Source organism: Oncorhynchus nerka, linkage group LG4 (genome assembly GCF_034236695.1).
Source record: "Oncorhynchus nerka isolate Pitt River linkage group LG4, Oner_Uvic_2.0, whole genome shotgun sequence".
Taxonomy (NCBI): Eukaryota; Metazoa; Chordata; class Actinopteri; order Salmoniformes; family Salmonidae; genus Oncorhynchus; species Oncorhynchus nerka.
In genome coordinates, this window is record NC_088399.1 from 28,362,506 (window position 1) to 28,384,893 (window position 22,388).

At 44.6% G+C, this 22,388-nt stretch overlaps 1 protein-coding gene across 4 annotated transcripts in view; it reads right to left on the reverse strand.

The window, feature by feature from the left end:
- The window catches only part of LOC115121526 (erbin), a 115,518-nt gene that overhangs the window by 16,586 nt on the left and 76,544 nt on the right, over positions 1–22,388 (reverse strand). For 2 of the 4 annotated variants that reach the window (XM_065017426.1, XM_029650639.2), the window contains exons 8-21: positions 21,674–21,737; positions 20,904–20,978; positions 19,138–19,282; positions 16,484–16,556; positions 12,588–12,717; positions 12,255–12,370; positions 8,853–8,922; positions 6,301–6,400; positions 4,993–5,114; positions 3,909–4,082; positions 3,307–3,480; positions 3,085–3,199; positions 2,719–2,902; positions 855–2,379 (exon numbers count right to left, since the gene is read on the reverse strand). In XM_065017426.1, coding sequence (XP_064873498.1) covers positions 855–2,379; positions 2,719–2,902; positions 3,085–3,199; positions 3,307–3,480; positions 3,909–4,082; positions 4,993–5,114; positions 6,301–6,400; positions 8,853–8,922; positions 12,255–12,370; positions 12,588–12,717; positions 16,484–16,556; positions 19,138–19,282; positions 20,904–20,978; positions 21,674–21,737 — 3,067 coding nt within the window. Of the gene's footprint in view, positions 1–854; positions 2,380–2,718; positions 2,903–3,084; positions 3,215–3,306; positions 3,481–3,908; positions 4,083–4,992; positions 5,115–6,300; positions 6,401–8,852; positions 8,923–12,254; positions 12,371–12,587; positions 12,718–16,483; positions 16,557–19,137; positions 19,283–20,903; positions 20,979–21,673; positions 21,738–22,388 lie in introns of all 4 variants that reach the window. The other 2 variants (XM_029650643.2, XM_029650632.2) reach the window with 1 other exon arrangement.

Below are 22,388 nucleotides of genomic sequence, written 5' to 3' on the forward strand. Positions count from 1 at the left end.
GAAGCCTACCTGCACAGCCTTATCTGCGAGCTGTTGGCGAGAGCGCATGTGGCAATAATACAATAGTTGTGACAAAACTATCAAAAGAGTTGAAAATGCGATGGAAACATGTATTCAATACATTAACATTTTTGCGAAAAAGTACATTTTGTGTGCATTAGGTCATCATGCACTGATTGTTATCCGCAATAAGTCTGCTTGGTGGAAACACACTACTGGAGGGAAAAAAATGCATATTTTCTTTATACAGATTCTAGAAAGTTAGCATGAAAAGTTGTCACCAATTGGATGGAAACCCAGCTACTGATTATACCATGCTTCTTAGATAACATCATTGCAGCCACTTTTAAGGCTGCGTTCTAAAGGTGCCCACAGTAGCTGTGATGATGAAGTGGCCATTAAGAGTGTATACTGTAGCTTCCACCAACCTGTGCCATCTACGGCCCAAAGGAGAGACACTAAGGAACACCCCCCCCAGACTCAAGTCAGCTGGCATCGCGCTATGGTCACCCTGGAGCCAGGGCTTAGGTCAATAGTCTGAAGGAACTGGACAGGTCATGAAGATGGATAATGAAACAGAAACACCACTATAATGTGGTTCATGAGGTTTCTGAATGGACGGTGTGAGGTCATCTCAGCTAACACAATGATCAAAGAAAATAAATGACCAAATAACAACCTAGGCTGTTAACACCATAACCACGTGATATTCTTACTCATGTTCCCACTCAAACAGATGTGATCTCTATCGTGGGATATGCCATTAAGATTGGCCATTAAGATTATTATCAATCATACCGAATTAAAAGTACAATCAAATAGATCGCTCATTAAATATTCGCCAAATACTCTACCTTTTCCATCTTCTTGGCCTCGATGTGGCGCATCACCTGGTCTCTCCAATCCACTGGTACCCTTGCTCCTGCTCCCAGTCCTCCTGGCCCGTCCAACAGCGAGTGCTCAGACTTCACCCTGGCGTTGGGCCTTTTACTGGGGCTGACGTGCTGGTAGTTGAAGTCGCTGACCGACATGGTCCTCTCGGGCAGCTCATGGGGCTGTGGCCTGGTGGTGTGAGGCCTGGGGGCACAGGGCCCATCGATGCTGTAGGTGCGGGCCGACAGAGGCCTCTGCACGGTCTGGGCTATGGCCAGCGGCCCCCGGCCCAGGGTGTGGATGTCCCTGTACGTCATGTAGTCTCCCTCGGGAACCTGCATGCGCCGGGGGTCCCCCATAGAGGCCGTGGAGGAACTGCTGCTCTGCCTCTGCAGGGTGCTGCTCCGTGGCTGACCACCGGGGGGCAGGTGTCTCTCCTTAGCCCACATGTCACCAGGCGGCTTGGGCCCCATGGGCAGGCCTCTCTGCTGGGCCTGGTGGGGATATGGAGGGGCCTGGTTGCGGTTGGAGTAGTTGGTGTTGGCCAGAGAGTGCTGGGGTGGAGGGAGGTAGCCCTGGTCGGGGGGGACGGGGGTCCTATGGGTCCACAGGCCTTCTTTGGGCAAGGCGCTGCTGGTGTACTGGACGTTGTACTGAGGCGGCGGGCCCATGGCCATGCCTGAGGGGACGGGGTAGCGGCCGGTGCTGACAGGAGGCTTTGAGGAGCTGGAGAGCAGGTCGGAGGAAGAGGCTGAGGAGCCGGGGTAGACCTGGAAGGGCTGGTCATTGAGCAGGGAGGCTGACTTGCTGCGGACGATGCTTTGACCCTGGGCCCCCGGTAAGGCTCCGGCCATCCTGCCCACTACTCCACCCTCGTAGGAGCCCCCCTCAGTGTCCAAGGAGTACAGCTTCATCTCCCCTGTCTCGATGTTGGTGATGCTCTGAGCCTTGGCCACCGGGGACAGCTCCTCTGTGCTGCGAGACAGCGACATGTCATTGCTGGCCGTCACGCCCGCCGAAGCAGTCCGCACCACCGACGTGGCAGAGTCTAACCTCATGGGCGACACGGCCAATCCCTCGCTGGAGCGGCCGTTAAAGTGGTCGCCCATCTGGTTGCCGTTCTCCAAGTGGTCTGTAATGGGTGCCGTAGAGTTTTCGTTGTTATACGGCAGAGGCAAGTGGTGAAAGGCCTCCTTGGTGCTCGTGCCATTCTGACAGTCGTCCAGTTGGACCCCCATGTTATCCGGCTGCAGCGGCAGCTTAGCCACGTTCATGTTGATCTGGTCCCACTTGGTGTAGCCGTCGCCCATGCCGTTGTTGATGCCCTTCTTGATGAAGGCCAGCCTCTCCTCAATGGACAGGTCGTAGTCCCCCACAATCTTCTCTGGCTTGGACTCGTAGGACTGCTGGTTCTTCAGGAGGGCCTGCAGGGTAGTGTCTGGGCCGTTGCCGTTCTGGAGGAGAGGGGTGCTTACCTTCTGCTGATTCATGTTCTCATCCTCTTGCCTGGAACAGAAAGCATAACATAATGGTTTGTTGTTGTTGTCGAGTGTTCAGGCATTCAGAGTATAAGCATGGCAGCTGCGCAGGAACCCCGGCCTACATTCGCAATGACTAGGAAATCCAACCCTCTTAGTTAGATCTAGTATGAACACATCGAAAGTGATTTCCTTAGTTGAGCCAACATTTCAAATGAGAAAAAAACCTTCACTGTTCTATGCTCCCTAGTAATCTTTTGATTAGGATGTTTAGAGCTTATATTATAAAAGAAATCACATCCCTAATAGCAAGTAAATCCCACCCTGCATTCTCAAGAAACCCTGAGAAAAACTAGACTTCACCCACCTGCTCTTGGGTAGGAAGGGCATCTTGGCCTCTCTCTCGGGGGTGCACAGGGAGTTGTCCTGACTGCTGTCCGTGGTCAGAGACACCGAGTCTGACATGCGTGACGGGGACGAACAGTTGCTGTTGTTCTGATTGCTGTTGGCCACTGTCTCGTCCAGCAACGAGTCAGCGTCTTTGCCGTCATCTGTCCAACCAAGACAGGAGAACTCGGTCAGTGTGTACACATTCATAGTTACCAAGCTGTGTACACTGAGGGCGCATGATGTAATCAACTTGTCAGTAGTTACATAGTTGTAGAACCATCTAACCGTGTACTACTTCTAGTAGTTGTTCATCCTAAAAGGAGCCATGTGTCTGCCGTGGTACCTTTTTTGTCTTTACTAAGTGCCACCACTTTGGGCTGGTTGATGGAGATCTCAATGAGAGGAGGTCTCATCTCCGCCATCTTCATCTCCTCCTCAGATGAAAGCTCCTCAGAATCCTGCAGAGAAAAAGACTTGACACAAACGACCACAAAATAAATGTGCAAGAGTCATAATGTGTATGGCCAGTGAGGTGTGATGTGTAGCACCGTTCAGAGTTGCGTACCTCCAGGGTGTCCTCGTGGTTCATGGTCTTGGTATTGTCCGAGGTCCGGAGTGAGGTCTTCTGGGAGGTGTAGGATTCAGAGGTCTCCAGGGGTACTGTGGAGTCCTGGACACAGACAGGTGCTTTGGGCTCCATCTCTACTGGCTTGCCATTGGCGCGGGGAGCCTCGATCACCTGGTCAAAACCCCAAACCAACAGAAGGTTATATAAAGCAGACTTGTTTCTGATACAGAGTTATTATTAGGTTGTTGTTGTTATGTCATTTGTTACCCATTTAACTTGTAATTAGGTGGCAAGTAAATATTGGACAGAAGTGTAATACAGTGTAACAGTGAATTAATGTACAATAGGCTCATTGGCTCATTGGGATTCCTTGTATTTCCAATAGAATATGTTTATATGCAAATACTTGTGAAACCATACACCACGTGGAGGAGTCTTAATTTTATCTTAGGTTATTTTCCAATACAACACACTGTATCCAAGTTGTTTGTTGCCTGTGTGTGTGTGTGTGTGTGTGTGTGTGTGTGTGTGTGTGTGTGTGTGTGTGTGTGTGTGTGTAGTTTGCACATCTGCCAGTGTTTACAGACAATAGGCTCAACCTTGACTCCCACGTCCTGCACTCCCACATGGATCCGCTCATTAGGTTTGGCATCCTTCCCCGACTCGTCGCCCGACTCGTCCTCCTTCAGCCTGTGAGCGATAGACTGGGCCGTCTTCACCATGTTCTTCAGCTCGTCTGGGTACGGTGTCGGGTAGCGCTTCAGGTTGCCCTCCTAAAGAGACATGCACACGTGAGAAAACAAAAAATAAAAAACAGTGAACCAGGAGGGTTCCTCAGGGGGTGGGGAGAGGGACTTGGGTGAGGGAGGGGGAGCAGTTGAGCTCGGTTGCCAATGGAGGTGACACTGCTGCTCCTCAGTCAAAATGACAGCTTGAGAGGCGGTGTGCCTCTTCCCAGCAGGCCCGTCCTCCCAGTCTGCTGGAGAGGCACTGCAGCCAGCCAGCCATATTGTGTCAGTGGCACACGTTGGAGACTGTGTGAGACTGTGTGAAACACCACAATTGGTTTGAAAGAAATTATTCAGAACCTCCTCACTATGAAATGCAAGCAGCTTCCATTTCAGTGTGAGACAATAGACATTGGACAACTGGACATTCCTTAGAGACTCCGGTACAGGCAGTAACATGCAGACATCTCTCTTTAATACAAGGGAAGGCCAATCTGTGATAGGTAATGTGGCTGTAGCTTGAAGCCTTCTGATACATAAGGTGACTCAACAGACCTAGATTTTACATTCTAACAGGAGACAGCAACAAAAAAACCTTGCTTTTACACCAGAAAGCCCATTTGTATCCCTTGCCATAGTGTTTCAACAACCTTGACAACTTAGTAATGAGGAATGTGTAATGTGCGTAAGCATTGTGAGTACAGAGCAAGGTTATTTGACCCTCATTTTCCTCGCACGCAAACTGGACATCGTTTTTCATATACTTTCATTAGCTCACATTTGCATAATATCACCCTCTGACACTTTGTCAACCAAACTAGCTACAATCTACAACACAGTGAGGAAAGAGAGGTGTGTGCACAAGTGTGTGTGTATCAGCGTGTGTGCATTTATGTACGTAAGTGGGTGCCTCTCGCTGTCTGCAAGTGTGTGTATGTGCGGGCTGAGTACTGACCCGCGGAGGCGTCTCCCTCTCATCCTTGTCCTCGTCACACTCGAAGGCCACCTGGGCCCGCTGCTTCCTCTGCTCCTCCCACAAAGAGGGGTTGAAGCTCTCACTGTCAGAGTTAGGGATGCCTGAGGAGACACACACCACACATCCTCTTTCTAGCTGCACAAACCTTTATGCAGTATTCCAATTACATTTGTTACGCATACATCTAGAGATAAAATAAAATAATTGAATAAAATGTTATGAAACCTTACCACAGTTATATACCACTAATTAACACATTCTCAGTTTTGTAAATTTATATTTGTGTTATCAATACCACTTGACATCCAAACATGGTTGTGTGAGTTAAGTTAATAGAGTATTAAAAATACAGGTGAGAATTCTGTTTGTTTTTGACAACTCAGCTCAGTCATGATTTCAGGACCAGGTCTCTCTAAGCCTGGGCTGTGTTTGAAGCCAAGTTTCCACTTCAGAGCAGTGCAAAAGTTGTGTTGCTCGGAAACAGGTTAAGACTTTTTAATCTCACCCCCTCCTGAATCCATTTAGTTTCAATTTTGGAGATTTGCCTCTGTTCCCGGCCAACAATGAGAACTTGTTTCAGGCCCAAAATGTTCAAAGCACCGACATTCCAATTAAGGGGCTGACTAGATCTGGCGGGTGCCCCAAAAACAAATTGGAACGCAATAGCAGTAAATTGATAAAAGATTCACAATTTCCCCTCCAAGGCCTAGCACCTGTAAGCTGCAGTATCCTCTCCCAACAGGTCAGAGTGAGAGGAAGAGCGAGCAGCCATGCTAACCGATGTAATAGTAGTGCCCAAGGTAACATATGTAGAGAAGGAGGGGTAACGGATTGTGTTTCTACCCCCCCCCCTCCTCCTCCTCCTCAGATAAAGGAGATAAGGTGGCCTACACAACAACCATCCAAGACAATCACTTCCTGGTTGCCGGAATCACATGATCAAATTTATGACTGGAGGAAGATAAAGAATGAGAAGCAGATAATGAAATATGATCATTGTGGTAGCGATTACACTGGAAGTTTGGCACTGAAACAACAGTCAGCCTGGAATTTAGTAGGATGTGACCGACCTCAGTGGTGGCCCAGTTATTTTAATAATCCCTGATCTGCCATAGATATACTAATGAAATAGGAGGGGAAACATGACATTTGTGTATCTAAACACAAACTATATAGATCAGTGATCACCACAGGGAGAGATGTATTGTAAAGGTGTTAGAACAGGACCTAGCCCATAGATAGTAGGTCTTTGTATTAGTTTAAAACTCCAGATTGTCTAGTACTCACAGTCCTCTGTCCTGGTCTGCTGGGGGAACATGTAGTTGGTGAGAACCGTCTTGTGGGTCTCTGGATCCTCCTCCTTCTGCAGAGGGATGAGAGGCTTCGACTGTGGGGGAGGGGAGAGAGAGAGAACATAAGACAGTGGTATAATAATACATGTTGAATATCCCGATGGCTTTTGAAAACTGTCATGAAACAGTCACAGGAATCTTTCATGAATAGGTCTATATATTCACTGGTGGAAATCATCCTTTTAATTTGGTTTCCAGGTACACTAAGGGCTTTGGACAGTAGCATTAGGAGATGATCAGAGCTCTATTTCCCTGGAGGAGGGAAAATTAGGCCTTCCTCAGCCTGGTTGACTTCAACCAGAGACATCCGGGTTGATTATTAAACTCTGTAGTGTGTGTGTGTGTTTCTGACTGTGTTGGGCAATTAAACCACAGTAGATAACAATCGATAAGATGCCCAGCTGGCAGGAGCTAACCCCCGTTCACATCATTACCACAACCTCCTAATTAAAACCCACTGGGGAAGAACTGGGCCTGTAATCACAAAGTGTGCTGATCTAGGATCAGGTCTCTCCTTTCTTACTGATTATGATTAGAAAGGCACAAACGATGCTAGATCAGCACCCTTACTACTCCAACGCTTTGTGAATACGGGCCCAGGGCTGCAATTAAAACATCAACTCTTCTGAAAAAGTGGACTGCTGGACTAACGTGTCCATCCAACCCATATTCAATCAAAACATGTCTCTTTGTTTTAAGGAGAGCCTCTTTCTCTCTCCGGTCTCTGGTCATATCCTCTCAGCACAGTGAGTGGTCAATGGCTGTTAGCTTGGGGCTTTGGAGAAAGGCCCTCCATGCAATATGGTGTGTGGAATTAGATACCGTGGAAGTGTTTTATTGGGTTTAAGCTGTGTTTTGACAGGTTGTACTGTGTCCAATGGGATTAGTCTGAGGCTGGCTGACGGGAGCTGCTGGTTGCACAACTACACTTGGCCACTCTTGAACCCCCGAGAAACAGTTACTGTAGGGGTGCCAACTGTACCAAATGTTTCATTACACCATTTGAGGAGCGGAGAGACAAGGAAGTGCACTGCCGTCCACACGTTTGAGAGCAGCTCAGTGGCCACTTGTGTGTGTGTGTGTGTGTGTGTATGTGTGTGTGTGTGTATGTGTGCGTGTGTGTGTATGTGTGCGTATGTATGTGTGCGTGTGTGTGTATGTATGTGTGCGTGTGTGTGTGTGTGTGTCAGATACTCAATTACAGCTCTCCCTCCCACTCATACCATTCTGATGACACTCGAGGGAGGATTTTGAAATAAGAGGGTCATAAAACAACAAGCACCTCGACGCTCCATACAAACAATGAGTAAGTTTACGTGCAGACTAATAATTAGATATTAAACTGATAGTAGACAGATTATGCAATAGTCATGTAAACACCTTACTCTGCTTATCTTAATCGGCGTTAAGGTCTAAATCGAAGTAAGCATTCGCCGATTAAAACACCTGGTTTCCTGAACAATGTTTCAAATTAGGACATGTAAACGTTAATCGGTGTTCCAGCTGTGTATTTGATCTGTGCATGTGCTAGCAGCAGCCGAACGAGCCTCCCTCTTTAGCGCGAGTAAAGTGTGTTCAGAACAACTAGAAGTTGTTTTTCACATACAAACTTTACAACTAGAAGTTGTTTTCACATACAAACTTTACAACTAGAAGTTGTTTTCACATACAAACTTTACAACTAGAAGTTGTTTTCACATACAAACTTTACAACAAAGTTGTTTTACATACAAAACTAGAAGTTGTTTTCACATACAAACTTTACAACTAGAAGTTGTTTTTACAAACTTTACATACAAACATACAAACTTTACAACTAGAAGTTGTTTTCACATACAAACTTTATACAAAGTTGTTTTTACAACTAGAAGTTGTTTTCACATACAAACTTTACAACTAGAAGTTGTTTTCACATACAAACTTTACAACTAGAAGTTGTTTTCACATACAAACTTTACAACTAGAAGTTGTTTTCACATACAAACTTTACAACTAGAAGTTGTTTTCACATACAAACTTTACAACTAGAAGTTGTTTTTACAACTAGAAGTTGTTTTTCACATACAAACTTTACAACTAGAAGTTGTTTTTCACATACAAACTTTACAACTAGAAGTTGTTTTCACATACAAACTTTATATGTTTGAACTAAGAATCAAATATCCTTCCCAAAAATAAAATGTTCACTGTGGTAGAACGTTTGTTTTGCTTGGTGATTTTCTGCATTTTTAAAGTGCCATCAGGTAGCCTGATTTCAGATGTGTCCATGTAAACAGAATTATTAGGGAAATCGTTCTTCTTGCAAAGCATGTAAACGTTTTAATCAAACTATTATATTAATCTGACTAGCCACAATAATCACATTATTGTGTGCATGTAACCACACTCACTAAAGAGATTTCCCTACCAGTAAAGAAATAGCCTGTATGAAAAACAGAATAATGCCCTGAAAGCCCCATAGTGAAAACCAAGAGGCTGTGTACACACCTGGTTCTCAGACAGCCACATAGCAGTCATCTGGTTAAGCTTGGTGAAGCTGTAGGGAAGGTTCCTCAATCTGGACAGAGAAACACAGAGAAAGGCGTTATAGTAAAAGTCATGAAGCACATTACCGACCTCAGAAAGATATGGGACAGATCTCAACTGACAAATAAAAGTAATGCACATGACCATGTTTCTGTATCCATAATGACTGTAACCACACTTACTTGAGAGATACTGCCGTCCGATATTAAGAATGGCCCAAATCTTTGAGTACCATGTCTAACATCTATAGGACAACTTTCTAAAGCGCACAGAGAATCAGATAAGCCTACAGTACATTTTGAACAGGTAGGAAACATCGTGTTGTGTCTCCGACGCCAAAGTGGAGAGTGCAAAACGAGTGGTCCCAGGGTAATAAACGGGTCTCTTCCTCTCTATAAAAACTGGAGGATGGGAACTTAATTCCAGCAGGCTGCAGGGTTACTGCCGAGTCATGGTAAAATCTATTTAGTGCTTCTGTTAGCGAGTGGAAAGGCCATGGCCACTGTGTCTCTTTCTAGGGCACTGCCTGGAAAAACCCCTGGAAATAACCTCCATCAGGAAGGAATTGGGGTTTTGTGAGTGTCTTAAATCAATCTACTTAATCTTCCTGGTCCAAACTTAGGCTTTAATTCCTGTATCATTATGCACCAATGATTAACTTTCACGATGTGTGTGTAAGTGTGTGCATGTGTGTTCGTGTGCAAGGTGGGGGAAGGCATTCTGATTCTGACATTTTCCTCTATTGTTGACACACACGGCCCGTGTGTGTGTGTGTGTGTTTTTAGTGCCTTATATAATCCACTTTGGTGGCGGGCGCAGCAGAGGGAGATTGCTCTGGTGCCAGCGCTGGTTCCAATAAGCTGGATGGACATGTTTTACAAGGCACATGTGGCAACGGTAGCATGGCTTTGCACAACAAAGGGAGCAGCTGGGAGACTGCTGACATTTTAACTACTGTGTTAAACTAGTCTGTAGACTACTGGAGCGCTCTAATGAAACGCTCTGAGAACACCAGAAATAATTCATCATGTTGAATTGACTTATGTTTACGGCGATATGCAAGAAAAAGAGTTGTGTCGATTAAAGATTGGGTTAGCAGTGTTTCCCCCAGGAATTCTTTCTGCTGCAGTTTTAAAGCAAATTTCCTGCAATTCTACACATTTTGCCATGGTTTATGCTGTGATCTTGTTCTATATGTTTTATTCTTCCTTTACTGTCTTGTTTTTATTTTGCTGGTTCTTAGTTCTAAATTATGAAAACATATTACTCCATTATCTTTTCGATATACTTTATATCAGGTTTTTTAGACTTATTTTTTAGATTGGCAGTAACAATTTAGCAGCGGCATCCAGGACATAAAATGTACTTTTTGGTCCACCAGCCACTCAGAGTCTTTATCAGACAAAAAGAGTCTTTATCAGACAAAAAAAGAGTCTTTATCAGACAAAAATAGTCTTTATCAGAGGGCGGGGGGTTACCGTGGAAACGCAACTTGAAACACCTTTGTGCCTGTGAGACTGACATGCTGACTAGGCCGGCTATGCAGGTACACCATCGTGTGCATGTTGATTTTGTCCACCCACACCAGACGCGATCAGGTCACGCAGGTTGAAATATCAAAACAAACTGAACCAACTATATTAATTTGGGGACAGGTCGAAACGCATTAAACATTTATGGCCATTTAGCTAGCTTGCTGTTGCTAGCTAATTTGTCCTGAAATGCACAAGGTCCTCTAGTCTGACGATTAATCCACAGAGAAAAAAGGGTAAACCTAGTTAGTTTAATTTGGGGACAGGTCGAAACGCATTAAACATTTATGGCCATTTAGCTAGCTTGCTGTTGCTAGCTAATTTGTCCTGAAATGCACAAGGTCCTCTAGTCTGACGATTAATCCACAGAGAAAAAAGGGTAAACCTAGTTAGTTTCTAGTAATCTCCCCTCCATCAGTTTACTTCTTCTTTGGACTTTATATGGCGGTTGAGGAGATGAGAGAGGCGGGACTTGCAGCGCATCAAGCGTAAAAAATTGAACCAAGTTCTATTTTAGTGCCTGGCTACACAGACGCTCGTTAATGCGCAAGATCAGTTTGGATAAAATTATTGAATAACATGACCGTGTACATTTATTGTGCAACGCTCGCGCCATGAATGCTTCATGCATTTATACCTGTCCCCAAATTAATATAGGTGGTTCAGAGTTATATTATATTTCAACCTGCACGTCTGGTGTGGATGGACAAAATCAACATCAACATCAACATGTACGCAATGGTGCAAGAGCATGCCCAGTCTGGTCAGCTTGTAGTAGAAGCACTGTCTCCTCTTTCTTAGCAGTTGAAACTCAAACATTGAAAAACAACCTAGCTTGTGAACAAAACAATGTGAATAGCCAAGAAACACAAGAACAAAGTCTCACTTCAGTAGACTTTCGTTTCAAGTAAATTAGACCAACTTTCATGACTGCGCAGCGCTTCTAAAAAATTATCTTTCACTCAGCTATTCATGTGTACACAGCCCCTAGACAGGCAGTGTTGCAGCGCGAGTCGGAATAGACTATATAGGATTTGTAGTTCTTTGACTTTGTGAGATTAAATTAACCAGCTATGAAACAAAATGGCAGAAATACTTTGAAAGACTCTACTGTAGCATTTATTTTACTATAAATGTGATCATAATTGAATATTTTTATTCACACATTTGAGTTAAATGTTCGCACTGTGGAGCCCTGACCACCCACCAACTTCGCTGGTAAAATAGACATCTTACCATCTTGCCAAAATCTACTTGCATTTGGCAGGTGGCTGGTGTTCATTTTAGGACTTGGGGGCATCTGCTAAATTAATATAGGGGAAACACTATGTGATGCTGTCAAGTTTGGAGAGAGAGAGAGCAAGAGAAAGAGAGGAGGAGCATAGCCTCTCCTGCAGTGTATGTGACTCCTCATTCAACAAATCTGTTACCTTACGCTGATGGTACTACTGATTAACTTGCAATCTACATTATATGCCAATATTTTCAAAAATGCCTCTACACATTTGTTACCCCTGTGTTATGGTGATTCATGTTCCCCTGTATTATCTGGGATAAGGGGTGTAGCAGGGTGGAGATGGGGGTGACGGGGTGAGACGGGAGAAAACAGAAGTAAAAGGGGGAGAGACAGGGGAAAAATAGGAGTACAGGGTAGTGAGACAGATGAGTTGCCCCAAACTAATCATAAGATTAGCCAACCTTTGTAAATTAAAGAGGCATCATCAAATCTGGTCTCCTGCCTGTCTGGCTGCTCTTCAGATTGCATCAACAATCTGACTGGACTGCCACAGGGCTGAGACTTGGGGGAGAGAAAGGCGGAGGCTAGACTCACTTGTTGTCGCTGAGATTGATGACCTTGAGCTTGGTCATGTCTCCCATCTCCTCAGGTAGAGACTCCAGCTTGTTGGAGTGCAGGAACAGCACAGTGGCACTCTTCCAGCTGCCCATCTGGGTGATGTGGGGAGGAGAGAGAGAGAGCGAGCGAGACCAGGAGACATCAGCACACAGCTGAGGCTGGACACAATAAATTGCCGTATGCGCACCCACGCATGCACACACACACACACACGCATTCATGTTTTATAAATAAGCAATCATTAGCACAGCGTGCACACAATAACACCAACACCCACTGACACACACAGTGTTTGACCCCCATGCTCACCTCTGGGGGCAGCTGTGTGAGGAAGTTGTGGTCAGCGGCAAAAGTGCGTATGCTGACACACTGTCCAATGGAGGAGGGCAGAGCCTCGATCTCGTTAAAACTACAGTCAAGCTCATCCAGGGCTGCCAGACTATAGAGAAAGAAGAGGAGGAAGAAACAGGGGGAAAAGAGGAGGAGGGCTTTTCATTTAGGACAACTAAACAGAGTTTATATCTCATTGATTCCAGAGGCGTTTTTTCGCAAGGGGCGAGAGGGTTTTGTACCACAGTGGGGGAAGAGAGTCCTAAAAAAGTATTTTTCCTGCTCGAACTAGCCAACATTCCGAGGAATCTTCTGACTAACTGTCAGGTTCCAATATCGTCTAGGACTGCACTATACGGCATATGACCCTTTATGAAGAAAAAAAAGAAGGGAAAAAAAGAGTGAAAGATACTCGCTGGAGAATAGAGGTTACTCTACATCCGAGACGCTTCCAGATCTGGTTCTCATTATTCTGTTTGGAGTTTGGCTCAGGAATATGCAAGCCAGCATTCTCTGAATATATCTGGGGTTGCTATTCCAGCATTCATTTAAAAATACATACTGTGCATAAATTATTCACGTGGACCTGAATTTAAGATGGAGTTGAGCCAGAGTTTTCCCTCCTGGAATCCAATGGGAGGTCTGGTGTTAAAATAAGGACAGGTACAATGATACCCAATATCCTCTTAGCTGGAGCAACAACAGACCAGATCAGGGCCTTATTGGCATCTCAGAGAAGGAGTGCTGATCTAGCATTAGCCTTTTAGATCATAATGAATACAATTATATGGACAAGGGAATCTGATCCTAGATCAGCACTCCTACTCAGATGCTTTGTGAATTCGGGCCCAGGCCTATATTCACGTCATAAAAAATTCCAACATTAACTGAAATGGTTGGCCAAGGTCAGTTAGAATAGTTTTTATCAACTGCAGACAGGGCTCTAAAGCGCAACCATTTTGGTCACATATGCTACTACATATTTTTCTGTGCACCCTTACATGATACTTTGGAGGCACCATGCTCCTAGAAAAATAATCACCCAGATAATAATTGTTGTAATGAATAGGCTTCGTATCGTTGTTTTTAAGTGCCCTGAAGATAAAAGCGAGCGCAGATTTGTTACTGTCATGGTTGCACCATTACTAAAGCGAAAACAGATTGCTTCTAGCATAAAACAGATAAAAATATACACGATATATACAAACATATGTGGACACCACTTAAAATCAGTAGATTTGGCTGTTTCAGCCACACTAGTTGCTGACAGGTGTATCAAATTGAGCACACAGCTATGCAATCTCCATAGACAAACATTGGCCTTACTGAAGAGCTCAGTGACTTTCAACGTAGCACCGTCATAGGATGAGTCTGTTCGTCAAATTTCTGCCCTGCTAGGGCTGCCCCGGGCAACTGTAAGTGCTGTTATTGTGAAGTAGAAATGTCTAGGAGCAACAACAGCTCAGCCATTAAGTGGTAGGCCACACAAGCTCACAGAACAGGAATGCGTTTTGTCCTCGGTTGCAACACTCACTACTAACTTCCAAATTGTCTCTGGAAGCAACGTCAGCACTAGAACTGTTCGTTGGGAGCTTAATAAAATGGGTTTCCATGGCAGACCAGCCACACACAAGCTTAAGATCACCATGCGCAATGCCAAGAGTCGGCTTAAGGGATGTAAAGCTCATTGACATTGGCCTCTGGAGCAGTGGAAACTTGTTCTCTGGAGTGATGAATAACGCTTCACCATCTGGCAGTCTGACGGACGAAACTGGGTTTGGTGGATGCGAGGAGAATGCTACCTGCCTGAATGCATAACGCCAATAGTAAAGTTTGGTGGAGGAGGAATAATGGTCTGGGGCTGTTTTTTATGGTTCGGGCAAATGCCCCTTAGATCCAGTGAAGGGAAATCTTAACACAACACTATACAATGACATTCTAGATAATTCTGTGCTTCCAACTTTGTGGCAACAGTTTGGGAAAGGCCCTTTCCTGTTTCAGCATGACAATGCCCCCGTGCACAAAGCAAGGTCTTTACAGAAATGGTTTGTCGAGATCAATGTGGAAGAACTTGACTGGCCTGCATAGAGCTCTGACTTCAACCCCATCGAACAACTTTGGGATAAATTGGAACGCCGACTGTGAGCCAGGCATAATCGCCCAACATCAGTGCCCGAACTAACTAATGCTCTTGTGGCTGATTGGAAGTCCCCGCAGTAATGTTCCAACATCTAGTGGAAAGCCTTCCCAGAAGAATGGAGGCTGTTATAGCAGCAAAGGGGGAACCAACTCCATATTAATGTTCAGAATTTTGGAATGAGATGTTCGACGAGCAGGTGTCCACATACTTTTGGTCATGTAGTGTATATTTTTTTATTTGTGGGAATACTTGGATTTGGGAAACTATTTCCTGAATTAAATACATGTTCAGCTGATTTTACAGTCCTAATTATTGATTTTTTTACTAAAAAACATTTAAAACACTTGCTGGACGGTTCTGGACCGCGGGTCGACTGTTGCCAATCTCTGCTCTTGTCATGACCTGACCATAGAGAGCTGTTTATTTTCTGTGTTGGTTGGGGTGTGATAGTGACTAGGGTGGGTCATCTAGGTGATTAGTGATTTATGTTGGCCTGGTATGGTTCCCAATCAGAGACAGCTGTTTATCGTTGTCTCTGATTGGGGATCATATTTAGGCAGTCATTTCCCCATTGTGCTTTGTGGAATCTTGACTATGGATAGTTGCCCGTTAGCACTATTATTTAGCTTAATGTTTCGTTTGGTATTTTGTTGTTTTTGTGTTTTTGGTGTTCATTTAATAAAGGAAAATGTACGCCTACCACGCTACACATTGGTCCACTCCTTATAACGATCGTGACAGATCTATAGCAACTGAGTAAAGAGAGGAATCTGAGTCCGCTTCTCAGAAGTCAAGACAAGGAACAAACAAGAGCTTGGGTAACCGACGACAATATTGGTCAAAATGTAAAACAAATGTAATGAAATGCAAGATGATTAAATACATTTAATCAGTATGCTTTACAATCCTGGTTTGGGATAAAACCACAGTTCCCCTTGAAATCACATTCATAATCCAGCCCAGAAGCTTTTCCTAATCTGGGACCAGGAAATATAAATTAACAAACAGGGTAATTGGCAACGTTTGGAAACAAAAAACAAAAACAACTAAAATGGACCAGAAAGGAAAAAAAATATTAAATTATAACTTTGTCAAACTTAAAACATAGATAAAGCATAAACTAAGTGGCCATTTTAAAACAGTCAATCTTGAAATGCTATTTGGCTACCCCACAAAATATGTTGTTGGATTAAAATCAATTTGTCACTCCATATGAATGATCACATCCATAGTGAGAGGTCAGAGATCAAGTGTTAACCCCCGCCTGTAATGACTGTGTTACCAGGGGCATAATCACTACTCCAATTCTGTTGCAAAACATTTCTTCAAAGGAACAAAATGGAATGGGACCTACCCACATTTGTCCAATAAACACATCAGTCAATCACCAATAGCTGGCCTCCTCACCTGTCAGAAATCGATGAGTGTTGGCCAAGCAGAATTAAACAGGGGCTTTAATCTGTCAATACGGTATTCGGAGGTTCCTCAGGTCAGGACTACCATTGACTCCATTCACAATGGAGGAGCCAGGCTTAGATCACTCACCTATATAATTGGGACTCAATCGTCTCATATCTGACGCGTTTGTAGAAACAGGTCAATTAATCAAACCTAGCTCTACATTGGTGTACTGTACTGCAGCGTTCTGTGATATGTCTGGATGATCAAGATGATCAATGCAAACCAATCAGGGTGGGTTTAGTTGTTTAAAACCTATGGCTTTAATTGTACTCACCCTCCGACGGAGTCTGGCAGATACATGAGCTGGTTCTCGTCCACTTTTAGGGCGGTTAGTTTCTTCAAGGAGCCTGAGGGGGAAGGAACAGGGAGAAAGAGGGGGAAAGAGGGGAGCATGAAAGAGAGAGAGAAGTCAGCGAGAGGGGTGTTAGAGAGAGACGGAGAGAATAAGAGAGAGGTAGGAAGACAGAGAGAGAAAGATAAATAGTGCATTAGGCTACAGCACACAGATACCGATTCTGATTCTCAGCTGCATCACCTAAAGAGGAGTATCCTTTACAGTTACGCAACAGATGAATTCATACCACCATCTGGTTTATGTAACTAGTTTATGACCATAGATTGGGGCCGAATAAATTGCAGACAGACTCCAACTGTATGCAATGCGTTATCTTATTTGATGGGAAAGCAGAGCATGCCCTGTATCTATTTTTTTCAGAGTGACACCAACATATCATACCAAGAGGCAGTGCTTACACTGCAGTAATTTAGCTGTGCCGCTGCACCATGACAAAATCATTGCGCCACGCAAATAAAATATGGAACATCAGAAAATATTTATAATGCAGGGCACTTTGAATTATATTCAAAGCGCACTCAAGTTACGAGAGTTATAGGGTGGGAATTACCAGAATCGAATACAGGGGTACTCAACTCTTAACCTACGTGGTCCAGAGCCTGCTGGTTTTCTGTTCTACCTGACAATTAATTGCACACATCTGGTTTCCCAGGTCTAAATCAGTCCCTGATTAGAGGGGAACAATGAAAAACATGCAGTGGAACTGGCTTCGAGGTCCAAAGTTAAGTTTGAGGGGAATATAGGCTGCAAAAATAGGCTACATTTATTTAGTAGAATCAAACTTACCAGCCGCACTGGTTTACACTTTATATGGCGTGCGTATGGTCTAATGAACGAAAGCCTAAATTCATGTAATAATGAACTGATTTATCGAAAACAAATAGGCCTACCTGCTTGCACTTTGTGCAGCCTGTGTATCCATCTACTGTGTTGTTGTCCTTCCAAACTGGGGATTTCACTTGTGCAGCACCTGATTCCACGAAGGTGTTATAAGCCTATTCGCTTATCATAAACTTTCTTTTTATTTCTCCTGTTAGGCCTACATTAGCCACTTTCGTGTGAGCTAGGCTATCCAGATAAAGTAAACTTGACAACAAGTCGTATTCTCACGTGGAGAGGGGGAACATAATCTCCACGTGTGTACAAATTAGAATGTTTTAGCACCACACAAATAGGGGACAGTTCCCGACTCCACACACTCTCAATGCGTAGCTGGCTGGTAGCCTTATGTCTGCCTCGCCACTCACAGAATAGAATTCACAACACAATGTAACACAATAAGCTCCTGGGTTTTTTTTAGAAGTGGAGGAGAGATTGTTTTTGTAAGAAGTATTGACATGTCGAATGCACCAAGTGCATAAACTACTAGCACACAGCTCAGACACCCATTCAAACCCCACATGACATGCCACCAGAGGTCTCTTCACAGTCCCCAAGTCCAGAACAGACTATGTTCAGTACTACATAGAGCCATGGTTACATGGAACTCTATTCCACATCAGACAAAATGATGCAGCGTTGAAGCTGAACACAGTGGCCTCCATCATTGAAACCAAGATTGAACTCTTTGGCCTGAATGTCAAGCGTCATGCCTGGAGAAAACCTAGCACCATCCTTACGTTGAAGCATGGTGGTGGCAGTATCATGCTGTGGGGATGTTTTTTAGCGTCAGGCACTGGGAGACTAGTCAGGATCGAGGGAAAGATGAACGGAGCAAAGTACAGAGAGATCCTTGATGAAAACCTGCTCCAGTGCTCAGGAACTCAGACTGAGGCGAAGGTTCGTCTTCCAACAGACCTTTAGCACACAGCCGAGACAACGCAGGAGGGGCTTCGGGACAAGTCATTGACTGTCCTTGAGTGGCCAATCCAGAGCCAGGACTTGAACCCAATTGCACATCTCTGTAGAAACCTGAAAATAGCTGTGCAGAGACGCTCCCCATCCAACCTGACAGAGCTTGAGTGGATCTGCTGAGAAGAATGGGAGAAACTCCCCAAATACAGGTGTGCCAAGCTTGTAGGGTCATACCCAAGAAGACTCGAGGCTGTAATCGCTGCCAACAATGTACTGAGTAAAGGGTCTGAATACTTATGTAAATGTGATATTTATTTGTAATTAATTTGCAAAAATGTCTAAAAACCATTATAGGATTTTGTGTGTAGATTGATGAGAAAAAAAGTATTTATTCAATTTTAAAATAAAACTGTAGCGTAACAACATTTTGAAAAAGTCATGGGCTCTGCATACTTTCTGAATACACAGTATATTTGAGCCATTCATTCCAGAAGGAAATGATATTACAGACAATATTTCTCTTCACTTCAGAATAACAACCAAGCTGTTCATTAGACACACAATAGCTGGCACGCCAGATGCAGTGCCCCTATGTCTGGTCACTGGGCATACGTCAAACAGACTTTATTATGGGGTAAAGAGATGGGCACTTAGTGTGTGTATGTTTGTGCATGCATATTTGTGTCAGTCTCTCGGTGTGTGTGTGTCTGTGTGAGTGTCAGTATTTGTGCCAGTCTGTGTGTGTGTGTGTGTGCGCGTGTGTGTACGTAGCTGCTCACCTATGGATCCGGGCAGCTGTGTGAGTGCATTGTTAGAAAGCAGTAGGTCCTGCAGGCTCTCACAGCCACAAATCTGCTCGTCCACCATCTCCAGGTTGTTCTTGGAGACGTCAAGGTAGGACAGCTGCTTCAGAGTGCCTAGCATCTGGAGATCACACACGGGTATGAATACAAACAAACAGGGGCACAGACACGCGCAAACACACACACAGAATCCTTCATTAAATTACGTTCCATTGAGATAGTAATGTCTTGTGTATTTTTCCTTTCTAGATATTGTTTACTGTTTTTGACAAATCTCTGGAAGGTCCCCTTGAAAGTACAAATGAGGTGGGATTAGCACTAGGCTATATATAGGGCATTGATCTCTACTGAAATGAGAAACAGGGAGGTTTGAGGCTGACGGGGCTAATTCAACTTAGAATTACATCGAGGGGTTAAAACAGTCACAGGAATACCCCTGGCCGGCCCAATCTGAACACAGGAATACCCCTGGCCGGACCAATCTGAACACAGGAATACCCCTGGCCGGACCAATCTGAACACAGGAATACCCCTGGCCGGACCAATCTGAACACAGGAATACCCCTGGCCGGACCAATCTGAACACAGGAATACCCCTGGCCGGCCCAATCTGAACACAGGAATACCCCTGGCCGGCCCAATCTGAACACAGGAATACCCCTGGCCTGACCAATCTGAACACAGGAATACCCCTGGCCGGCCCAATCTGAACACAGGAATACCCCTGGCCGGACCAATCTGTACACAGGAATACCCTGGCCTGACCAATCTGAACACAGGAATACCCTGGCCTGACCAATCTGAACACAGGAATAACCGTGGCCTGACCAATCTGAACACAGGAATACCCCTGGCCTGACCAATCTGAACACAGGAATACCCCTGGCCTGACCAATCTGAACACAGGAATACCCCTGGCCTGACCAATCTGAACACAGGAATACCCCTGGCCGGACCAATCTGAACACAGGAATAACCCTGGCCTGACCAATCTGAACACAGGAATATCCCTGGCCGGACCAATCTGAACACAGGAATACCCCTGGCCTGACCAATCTGAACACAGGAATACTATAATGTTCTGCATTGAGGCCAGGTAGAAGTCAGTAATCTTAACAGAGGAATAGCCTATAATTGCGGGGTTGGTGGTGGTGCTGTCAAAATGCTAGCGGCGCGCTAATGCTTTAATTATGACCTATTTACCAAACAAGCTTGGTATATCCATGAGAAAGAAAGAGAGGGACAGAGGGGAAAAGAGAGACAGGGAGAGTGAGAGCGAGAGACCTTACGCAACAGAAGGTGTGCTGACAACGAACAATAACAAAACACAATCGTTTGAATTATCACTGAATGACGTTGAATCAACAGATTAATTGGTCTGTGGCTTCGTCATTCGTGACATGAATCTTATTACGATGGGCATGCAGCAAAACTACCCAGAGTACAACAGAGGCATTATTACAACTTCATAACATTGCCATTGCATTATCGTCATCGTTCACGTCTATAATAATATAATATGTTAGCTTGAACAAAGCAATGTTGATCAAAACAGTTTATTTTATCTTAATTTTACCAGGCAGGTTAATTATGAACAAATTCTTATTTATAATGACAGCTCTGGGGGAATGACTCATCACCATACTGTAGGTAGGAGAAGACAGGACAGACACTATGAAATCCGAGGCACTAAACAGGAAGACTAAGCCTATAGGGAGTTGAACGGCAGTTCATCATTTTACCCCTGGTAGGAATGTCAGTCTGTTTCCATCAATCCACAACTCTTTGATTCCAGTGAGCTGCTCCAATACCTCAGGCTGGAAAAAATAGAGAGAGAAAGAGAGAGGGAGAGTGAGACAGAGAGCGAGACAGAGAGCGAGACAGAGAGCGACACAGAGAGCGACACAGAGAGCGACACAGAGAGCGACACAGAGAGTGAGACAGAGAGCAACACAGAGAGCGAGACAGAGAGCGACACAGAGAGCGAGACAGAGAGCGACACAGAGAGCGACACAGAGAGCGACACAGAGAGCGACACAGAGAGCGACACAGAGAGCGACACAGAGAGCGACACAGAGAGCGACACAGAGAGTGAGAGCGAGATGGAGAGAGAACGTGACAGAGAGACAGCAAGACAGCAAGAGAGAGACAGCGAGTGAGAGAGACACACGCATAGAGAGACGGTAAGGGAGAGAAATGTTAGATCAATTAATTTACAACCATACAGGAATAATTGTGCATATTAGCCCTACAATTAGCCATACAGTCTCTCAGACACTTTAAAGGGATGCAAATAATTTGTCTGAAGTGACCTCTTCTTGACTCATTTCCCTCCTCCACATAGATCTGAGAGAAGCAGGCGGGTTACCCCGTAGGGCCTGTCTCCATATTGCTGTCACCTGTCTTCTATCTCCAGATCAGTGAACGAAGATGGGGAGATGGAGATGAAGACACTGACTTCAGAATACTGAGGTTCAGCCTTGGGAGGACAGAAAGACAGACAGACACTCACCACTTCAGTGAACTCGTTACTCCCCAAGTCCAATCTCTCCAGCTGGGTGAGCTTGTGCATGCTTCTGCAGAGGGAAAGGGAAAGAGAGAAAGAGATTGATGTTGAGCAAAGGAGCTGGGAATACAAGGAGTCAACCACAACAGCAGCATTTGTGTATGTGTGTATGTGTGTATGTGTGTGTGTGTGTGTGTGTGTGTGTGTGGACAAACAGTGTCCCCGTAGTCTAGTTTCTTAAAAGACTTCTTCATGTGGTATATCACCCATGGCCTGTTATAGCAGTCTCCAGCCCAGGCTTCACTCTCACACATTTAAGGCCGATTTCGTCACAGCAAAAAGCAGCATAACATTTCACACAGATACTCAGACGGTTATGTTACACCAGGGGGGCATGAAGAATTTAACGACATGGCAAAGACGTTTGTTCAGGGTTGGGATGTGGAATTGGAGACAAGTGGGAGTGGAGTTGCTGGGCGAAAGATAAAGTCTAAAAAATAATAAAACGTTTGAATGACACTGAGGGGCAGTGTTTTTACAGCTAATGCTGGTTTGCCTGATGCTGATGTCGTGCAGGTGTTTGTACACATGCATATACACACACTCTCATTCAAATACACACATGTAAATAGTGTCAGACATGCACTCAAACATATAAAGTTGGTCTTGCTGTTATGCTTTTAGTTGTCCTTGATGTCCTTTTTTTCCTTCACATTGTTTC